Raw genomic sequence first — 9,937 nt, 5'->3', positions numbered from 1 at the left:
AAAAGGGGGGGGGGTGTTCTTCAGTTTTGCCGCTGCGTTGGAGGGACTGCAAGACGGCACATCTGGGAATCCCCAGGCCGCGCAGCTCCTGGACACACCGGTATCTCACATCACAAACGCTCAGCCTGCTCTGCAGGTCTCTGTTCACACAGAGCTGTCTGTCCTGTAGCAGGAACCTCCTGCACCTTTCAACTACTAACCCATAAAAGCAGCTTCTCAGGATGCAACTGCATATAAAGCCAATAGCCATCTTGGCTCAAACACAATGAAAAAATGTGTGCATGAAAATACACAGTGGTTATAGAAGGTATTTCCCACATTATAAACGCATGAAGAGAGAACATAACTGTGCAGCAAATCCAAAAGCTATGACACTTTTGTCTCTCATGTTTCCACTTCCAAGCTAGCAGCAGGTGGGAGGACAGCACAGCTTGCTCTTTCCGATATTCAGATACAGTTTAGCATCAAAAAAAATCTTTCAGAGTGATCACAGTCCAGAAGAATATATCTAATTCCCTCTAAAATAATTTGGAGCTTCACTGGGTAGAAAATTTCTATTTCTGCTCCAATGCCAGAGAATTCAATTTTTAATTATAGAAATTTCTGTTATGCACAATTATAATATTCTTTCATATTCTCTCTCACTCTTAGTTCAAATATACTATTAGCTTTTTAAACTACTGCTATGCATCGAGCAGACACAGGTCACCCCTGCTGCAGAGGAATGCTGACGCTCATGCCACAACTCAGACTGAATAACAGAGGATGAAGCATCTTTTTTGTATGTTCCAGGACAAATTATCCTAACAATCGATGACTGTTTGGATGCAACCTTCAGTCAGATGAAATTAGAACAGAAAAATGTTAAATACCTTCTCCAGAGCACGGATATATGGACTGATAATGCCTTGAGGAGACACCGCAAGCTAAGGACCAAATTCAGTGAGCAGGCTGAGAAAAGCCACATGAGAATCCACAGCAGAAGTTGGTGAAAAACAATAACCCTCTGCTACTGTCTGTGTTTGCAAGATCAGGAAATAAAGGGATAAATTCTCATGTCCCAAACTAATAAACACAAAATTATCTTTACACAATAATTAATCATCCTGTGGAATTAATCAGCTGAACCAAAAAATCAACCTGTTTCTGGGGAGATAGCTATTCAAGGGCAACAGTTGAAGATTCGCAGCTCAACTCTGTCATGGTCGGATGAAATGAGAAGACTCCAAACACACAGGAGTTGGTCCAGACCTACATCCTGAGAATTAGTGTTTGTAAAGATACAAAGATGATAAATCAGTTGCTTTAATCCGCAGTTGCATTAAACAGATTGTCTCTGTAAGTTTAGCACCTGCTTTTTCAGTTCCGACTGGAAGTTAGTACCTTTGCCGATCAGAATCGACAACTTTAACTGGTAGTTTAGAGTTAGGTGCAAAGTGCATTGACAGTAATGAAAATTAGTTGCTTAATTCACTGGCCACGCAGGGGAGCGTGCCAGGGAAGGTGGTGGGAAAGCAAAGGAAGGCTGCTGCTCTCTGCGTCCCGTTCCTTGGGGCATGGAGGATGAGGGCTGATGCAGACAGGCAGCAGCAGGAGGGCGTGCAGGCAGCTGGCTGTGCGTGCCCAGAAGCACAGGCAACGGCTGCATCACTGCGTGAGCGGACACAAGAGCACAGAGAAGTTACTCACGTGCAAGCACAGGGGAGAGCCATGTCCCTGCCTGCTGCCCGGGAAGGTCAGAGCACATGGCACAGCCAGGCTGCTCTGTAAGCATCGGGGCTTTAAATGCACCAAGCAGGTCTCTTGCTCCTCGAGGAGGAAACTTTTCCTCGATACCGATCAAACACAAACCACAGCTCCGTGCGCAGGAGAGGAAGCAGGGCTGCATCTGCCTGCACTGGGGGAATCTGGCAGTGAGCTCCCTGCTGCTGCCGGGACACCCACCCCATCATGCTAGAGACCACCTTGGCGTCTGCTCTAACAGCGGCCTCTGCTCACTGAATTGAAGAGGCTGTATGCATCAAAATCCCTAGTATCTTCCAATTAATCTCTTTTGATATGGATCAAAATAAAAAACACAGTCACCATGCAGACACATTTGAAGCCCTCGCTAGCCAGCAACTAAAGGGTCCAGGCTGGCCCCGTTTCCTTTGAAGCACGCCTGCTGGCTGTAGGTTTCTGTAGTGCTCACTCGCAATTACAGCGCTCTTCAACTTCTCTCTCTCGTTTTTTTAATTTAAAGAGATTGAGAGGAATTAAAAAAACCCTCATCAATGAGATTTATCAAATAAAACTGTAGAGGTAGGGACAGCTGCAGCTACACATGTCAAACTCAGCTGCAGATATGAAAGGAAAGGCTGTAATTCATAGTTAGGGTGCTCAGCTTTTTGAGGCTTTAGCAGCGAAGATAATCCCATTGCTATATTCCTAAACCTACAAAGATGCCTGACTCTGAGCTAGGCGAGGGCACCCCAGGATCAGTCCCTGCGTACGCTGGTCGGGACTCTGCACCCTGTGAAAGGGCGTATCTGCGCTGCACTTGCCGCCTGGGCACACTCCTTCGCATACTCCTGCGATGTCCCTGTTCTTGGTGCTCATGAAGGACTCGAGAGTCATTTGGTTTCTTTCCTTCTCCTTGTACAACACTTGTGGCTAAGCAGCATGGATACATCATTTACCTAAGACAGTATGCACAGGTTACTCTGGTCATAAGAGTTCCAAAGAAAGAAGATAATAATGGCAAAACTTCTCATTGATTTACACGGGTCAGTATTTTATCAGCCTTATCAAGTTTTGCCTCACCGAGGTCTACTGTTGTTGAAGACTATTGGCTGAGTGACAATGCAGCCAAAAAAATTCAAAAGCCAGTAACATTTCCAGATGCTCGCACAAGGATGTTCAGGCGTGGATGAGAGGGGCCTTGAGAGGGCAGGAGCTGAAAATGATGATGAGGAATAGATGTCATGGGAACAGATAAAGTCAGAGGTGGAGCAGTCTTCCCTCTTCTGCCTATAATTACTGTTATTACGATGTAACCCCAAGTGCCGCAGTTCTGGGATACAAGCGATGCCTGTAATTCTCCTGCAGGCCCTGCTGGCTGCTACTTTTTGCAAAGTCCCTGATCACAACCCTCCTTCTGCTATGGCAAGGTGTCAGGGGAACACTCAGAAACCACAGATATCCTCTCCTCTCCCTCTGCTTTGCCACACTGCTGCCCGAATGGCCAACTCCGTGCAAAGAACATCCCAGCGATCACTGACACTTGCAAATAACAATCCTCTTCCTGTTTAAAAACCCAGGAAATTCAGGGACAAAGATATGTGTTTGTGCATAATGAGAGACACTCAGGGATGCAAAAGTGTGGAGATGCTTCATGATTTTCCTCATAATTATTTTAACAAAAAAGTTGTAAAAACTAAGAAGAGAAGGGATAAGGGGCTTTCCCACCCCACCTGACTGCATGCACAAGCCTTGCACATGGGCTCTGCCCTGGCCTCCCCTGCATCCGAGCTTCCATGGAGATGCTCTCCAACACAGCCTGCCTTTAGACAGATGTTGTAGCGCTGAGCAGCATCTTGTGTGGAAAGATAAGAGCGTGAAATTCATTTTCCCTTCAGACCACCCCAGCGGCTTTGCCCTGCAGTGCGGCTGTGCTGCAGGGCGGCTCCCTCACACCCAAACCACCACCCCGCTCTACCAGGCCAGCAATGCTCGCCCAGCAAGGCTACAGCTTCCGCGGGGCCCAGGGCACGTGCCGTGTCGGAGCACATCTGCCTACACCCCGTCAGACGTCCTCGCTCCTGTACTTCTGTGCAGTTGAATAGAAAGCCACTAATGCTGAAAAATACCAGTTGGCTGTGCCGAAAAAGAAGCCTGTTGTTTTTTCCACCACCTAGCAGAAAGCGGCAGTGATGGTACAAGCCATCTTTGACCGCTACTGGCCAAATCCCTCCTACCAGGGGCACAGGATCCCGTACCGACTCACCTGCATTCCCGGCAAAGCTGCTCTCTGCAAATGCAGATGCTTCAGCATCGACCGACTTCTTTAGCAGAGGTTTCCAGACTGCATCTCACATGCTAAAGGTTTTCAGTCATCTCTCGCTTATGAAATCGAGCTGGTTTCTTAGGCTACTGCCAGACCCTCGTGTCCTCCAACAGACTCCATCTGCTGGTTTTTTAGACAAGCAACTCCTGCAAGGACAAAATGTATCGAGTTAAATAATATAATACTTCATCTTTTGTTTCTTTCAGCAAAACTGTGCAATTTTGGAGATATTTTGTAAATTCAGATTTATGATGATTATTTTTCATACTATGGCTACCACAGTGACCACAGAGAATTTATTGAGGTAATAATGTATTTAAATAGCCAATTTTCAAAAAATGGAACCATTGCGATGGATTAACATTCAAACCATTAATATTCAAACACATTAAGTCACTTAAAGGATTTTTGTGTGTGTACGCACATTTTGAGGTATATTCTCCTCATAATACGTGAAGAGAAGATATGCTTTACTGTTGACATTTAGCACATTTTCTTTATTGCTTTTCATTTCATTATGAGTAAAAGTGTTATTTGTCCACCCAGCCTTCCCTAGGACGAATGCCATTATTTCTGTTTGCAGAGGCAACCAAAAATTAAAGGAAATATTTTAGATGTCAACATTAAATGTCAAAACCTGATTTTAAGTAATTACTAATACCCTGGCACATATGCATTTTATTCAGAAAATCCCTGTTAAAAATATTCATCTGGGGATATTCAAATTTATTATGTAGAACAACACAGAGTTAATGCGCTAGCTTCTATTTAATGCTTTGGTTCATAGCAACAAAGATACCAATGGGAAATCATTAAACAAATATGCGATTTTTGCAGCATAATAGGTCTATGTTTGGTATCATTTGAAAAAAACTCACCGAGCTCAAACCGACAGAAAAAATGCAATGATCAGGCAAAGTACAGCAACATTATAAATGTTAACAGATTTCAGAAAGTGATTTTATGTTAATCCAAATGTTAATGCTGTCCAAGGCTGCTGAAGGGAGCATGGGGCTGTGGGAAGAGATAGACATTGCCGGCAGGAAAAAGCACAGGGAACACAAAGGGCCGCCTCTTGGTGTGGGTGGGGGAGTTTTATTAATTATATTTCCTTTAGAGCCCTAACAACAACATGTCAGTAATCTACACATTCTGTACTTAATTGACGTTAATGATTTGGCCGGTTCCTGGTCGTCGCCCGCGAGCCTCCCCACGCCGTGAGAATCCCGGCCATCTTGCGTTCCTCCAGCCCTGCAGCGCAGCCCCAATTAAGTCAATAAGCGGGAGCAGCTCAGCAGCCCCCGCGCTATCTTCACAGCCCCTTTCCCAGCCAGGTCCCACCCAGACATCTTCCAGCCCACTCTCTGCATCCCTGAAGGAGTACACGACCCCCAGCGCAGCCCTGCACAAAGGGATGCATTCATGCTCCCCCCACGCCCCAGAAAGAGGAACACCCAGCACACATGGCTCCCCCGGCCACAGTGGGCAGAGACGGAGGTGGAAGAGGTCCGTCCGATTCCCCTCTGACACCAACAGCTGGGGGAGAGTCAGGGATTTCTCTCATGCTCATGAGCAACAGCTGCCAGAACACACACAGCCATCCCAAACCCAGCGTCCGATGCGCCTGCAGCTGCCCTCGAGGTGATGACCTATCTGTAAGCAAGCAGCAAAGTCAGATGCACAATTATAAGTGGTGAATTGATGCCTCTCAAAACTATTCCCCGCCTGGGTTGCTCTGGTATCTCTACCCTTGGTGCCAGCCAGCAGTGTGTCCCGGACTCCCGTGATTTACCTTCTCGAGTTGAACCTTTCCGTTTCGTCAGTCCCAGGAATCGGCGTTTCTGTTCAGGCAGGCTGCTGAGGAGCAAAGTCCACTTGGCAGCAGGAGGACCCAAACCCGCTGCAGCTGCCAGCACACCCCAGCCCTGTTGCTACCGGCAAACAGCCCTCGGAAACCACAGGAGAAACTACCGTAGTTAGAGTTCAAGAGCACATGCAAGTTACAGCAATGACAAACCCAGTTTTTTCTGGGCAGACATGCAATGGCTTCTTGGTACCTTCAACCAATGCATTTCTTGCATCATCCCAGTGCGATGGTACATACAGAAGTCAAGCAAATTTCTTCGTGAGCACCAGACTAACAGACCTGCTCTTGTGCATGGCATTTCTTCCCTCCTTGGAGCTATTCTTACCGTCTACTCAGTCCCCCTCAATGCCAGGTGTACATCACAGCTGCCAGTGCTACACCCCTGATTCCTCATTCTCCTCTTCCCTCTTGTTTCCCACCTTTTGTCCTGCCAGCACGGAGCCCCCACTGACTCTTGTCCAGGGGTCTGGCCAAGCACAGAGCATGGTTGCTGAGCCTGTGCCTCTCCTTCACATGAAGGATCAGCAGCCTGTCTGACTCCTTTTTCTTCTTACCTATATTAACAGAAGTCAGATCTTTTTGAAGTTGTCCGATGGAGGAAGCCAACAGACAGGGAAAGGGGGGAGGGGAACCACTCCACAAAAAAAAACCCCATGAGTCCAGTTTTGATAGGAAATCAGGCTAAAAAATAAAAAATTAGCACAGTCACTGCAAGACAATACCATCCTCTATTAGCAGGTTTCCGGACCAGCCATCCAGCCGGAGCACCTCTCCCACTCCCAGCAGAACAAGGTGGCCCAGGCAGCAAAACATTCAACAAATTGTTCTGTTGCCACTTTTCAGGGGAAAACATTTGCTTAAAAACAGTCAGATGAATTTGGAGTGATCTATAGGGCACTTTGTTATGTTAATGACTGTTACCAACTGTCTCTTCTTTATATTAAAGTGTTGACTCATTGTCGGTTGGGGCGAGACAGGACAGCTTGCTTGTGCCTTGCAGTCCTTTTGCACTCACCCTAACTACTCATGTGAAGACACTTTAATATGAAGAGACACTGTCTGTGGCCATTATTAATCTCCAGACTGAAGCCCAGAATACTAATAAAACCATGCAGGATAAAAAAATTAGAACATTTTTCTTTGATCTCACGAGCCTGTGGCTGACAACCAGACTTCCCAAACCAAGATTTAAAAATGTTTTCACTTGCCCTCTATTGTGCCAAAACAACATCATCATTCTGGCATAGGTAAGAGGGGATGCCTCCTGCGAGCCCAGAGGCATCAGCTTTACAAACATCAGACAGCAACATTTTGCAGATCTGGCTGAGATGAGAGAGCAACTTGTTAATTCTCAGACCGACCTTAAACCAAAGTGTAACAACCAAACCTCACTGTGAGCTGTACAGTCCAAATATTACATTGACATCTGGTAAATACTTCGAAGATGAATGTTGGGGTGGGAAAAAAAGTTATCTTTTAATTCTTGTGAATAATTCTTAACATACAGAAAAACTGGGCTGAGGCACTGAACTGCAGAGGCTGGCATCTTGGTAGAGTACCCCCCTCAAAAAATCCAAGTACCTTACACAGAATTATAAAATAAAGCACCATATTACTCTTTTCTGTCTGATGCTGTTACTCTGGGATTCAATCCAAGAATGCTCAAACCATTTATCCTAGTTACACGCAGAGCATGCAATAGGTAAGTTCATGTAACTAGAGTCTGAACACAATAACCTGGCAAATCACAGCTGTCCCTACTTCTTCTTTTGCTTTGCAGGGCCGGGGGAGGAATCTCAAACCCTTTCCTACACAGCTTTACTACATCTTTACTGTCATTGCAGTGAATGCCTAATTTCCAGCCAAGCTACTTATTTTTAGTTCTACGTGAGGACTCTTCCATCCATATTTAAGAAAAATAGTGACGATCCTAGATCCAGAGCGTAGCAGTGTGTGCTGCCTGTTCATGCTAACCAGCGGCAGTCTCACCCTCTCAGCTTTAGTGGATTTTGCATCACCGTGCATGGCCGTTTCTTTCTGAAAGCTCACATCTGCACACAAGTTACTTTGGACCCCTGACCCTACTGAAAATAAAACAATCTGCCTCCAATGGAAGAAAATACAACATACCAAGATATGCTTTTAGTACCAGGAAAATCATGTCTGTGGCATGGCCTTTAGCTGCATGATTTTCCAGAAAACTTTTAGGCTTGTTGCTTTTCTTTGTCAGGAAAATTGTTTAGCTCATGATTAAACCCAGTATCATTTCAGTTTCAAAGACTTTTACTGTATACAGTTTGTAAAAAACCAAACTTTGATCCTTTGATTTTGCCTTTATAGCTTAAAAGTCCATTCCCAGTATCATTTCAGTTTCAAAGACTTTTACTGTAGTTTGTTTGTAAAAAACCAAACTTTGATCCTTTGATTTTGCCTTTATAGCTTAACCATTAACATATGTGGCTGAATACTTTTTTTTTTTAAAAACGAAGTGAAGACCAACTGCAACATTGCCAGAAAGACATTAAGTGCATTTAGATTTAGAGAACCGTTTCCCCACCACAGCCACTGTCTGTAAATGCACTAGCTCCTCCTCTTTCCAATGCTCATGGAAATTTAAGAAAACAACTAAACCCTTATTTCTCTAGCCAAGCCCAAGTCAGAAATGTAACATTTGAGACATAATACATCACAGGAAAACATGCTGATAAAGGAAATACTTCCCCCTCAAACAAAGAGATCTTGTTGAGCGACTGCAGGCTCCTCTCCATCCCAGGAGCAGAGGCTAGTGCGGATGTCTTGGGAGTACAGGCACCAGTTGGTAGAAGTAAGGCCTTGGTCTCAATGCCAAGGAGTAGGGGATTTTCACCCCCCTTACATGTCAATAGCAGTCTCTTCAGTTCAAACAAACAGATATTCAACTGAAATGCCGGGGAAGAGGAAGAACAGGTCTACCCAGCCAGGGTCAACTGGCAAAAGGAAGGTTAAGGTGAGGCTCTGCGCATCATTTTTCCTTATATCGCAGGCGATCACGTATCCTAAGCCAAACAGAAATAGACCTTTCATATTTTTCCTCCTTGAATATTATTGCAGCCCTGCTGAAACATCAAAAATCAGTACATTATAAAATATACTAGTTACATGAGAGCATGGTCAGCTCGGGAAAACAAAACCAGTTTGCAAATAGATACACAGTTCCAACAGGCAGTCTGCTCCTCTGAATTGCCAGCAGCTGTAGGAGCAAAGCCCCCTGCAATCAGAAAAGTTTTCCTTCCTTCCTTTATAGCCATTTGATCTAATTTGCCCCCAAACATGCCAGTCTGCAGAGTTTTGAAAACCCTGGTTTTATTCAGTCTGCAAAGAGTACTTCATTTCTTTTTATAATCTCAAATTCACCATAAACAAAATAAAAAGCTTCACATACAAACTTACCCTTTTGGGCTTCGCTTGAACCGATTATTTCAAGAGACAGAAAGGAGACAGATTACATAGTATTGCAATATTCTGCACTAAATTCAATGTGTGATTAAGTATAAGTTGTGTCAGTAGCGGACAATTCGAAACTTGAGAGAAACAGGTTTTATACTTTAAAGGTAAGAAGTAATGTGACTTTTTTGCAGGTAGCACAGCTGAAAGAGCCCATCGCCAAAATACTTATTGTTCAACAACCCAAGCCAAGTGACTTTTTTGCTGGAGTCTTACCTTCAAAGCACAGAAGTTTCACAAATTGGCTAGAAACCAAGTGCTGTAATGGCAAGAAATGGACATTAAAGTCTTTTCCACATTTGTATATAGTCATCACCTCCTGCCATCTCACAGACACCAATAAAAAAAAAACCTCTTAGTTACTCCACCTTGACTGCCCGCCCCACCCTCGGGAGGTTTGCACCCTGCGGCACAGGCGATGCCGGCAGGGGTAAGGGCAGGAGAAGAGGAAGGAAGAGCCATGCTGCTTCCTGCCACAGGCATCACACAACGGGGCTGCACCCCCTATTTACGTGCCTAGTCTGAGCAGGAGATCTCCAGAG

General features: G+C 45.0%; 1 protein-coding gene across 1 annotated transcript in view; it reads right to left on the bottom strand.

Moving 5' to 3' along the window:
* The window catches only part of URI1 (URI1, prefoldin like chaperone), an 85,287-nt gene extending 81,254 nt beyond the window's left edge, over positions 1-4,033 (bottom strand). The window contains exon 1 of the mRNA XM_019472527.1: positions 3,986-4,033. Coding sequence (XP_019328072.1) covers positions 3,986-4,033 — 48 coding nt within the window. The remainder of the gene's footprint in view (positions 1-3,985) is intronic.
* Between the last annotated feature and the right edge of the window lie 5,904 nt (positions 4,034-9,937).

This window comes from Aptenodytes forsteri, unplaced genomic scaffold (genome assembly GCF_000699145.1).
Source record: "Aptenodytes forsteri isolate BGI_AS27 unplaced genomic scaffold, ASM69914v1 Scaffold356, whole genome shotgun sequence".
In the NCBI taxonomy this organism is placed as follows: Eukaryota; Metazoa; Chordata; class Aves; order Sphenisciformes; family Spheniscidae; genus Aptenodytes; species Aptenodytes forsteri.
This window is presented reverse-complemented; position numbering and strand designations above follow the sequence as displayed.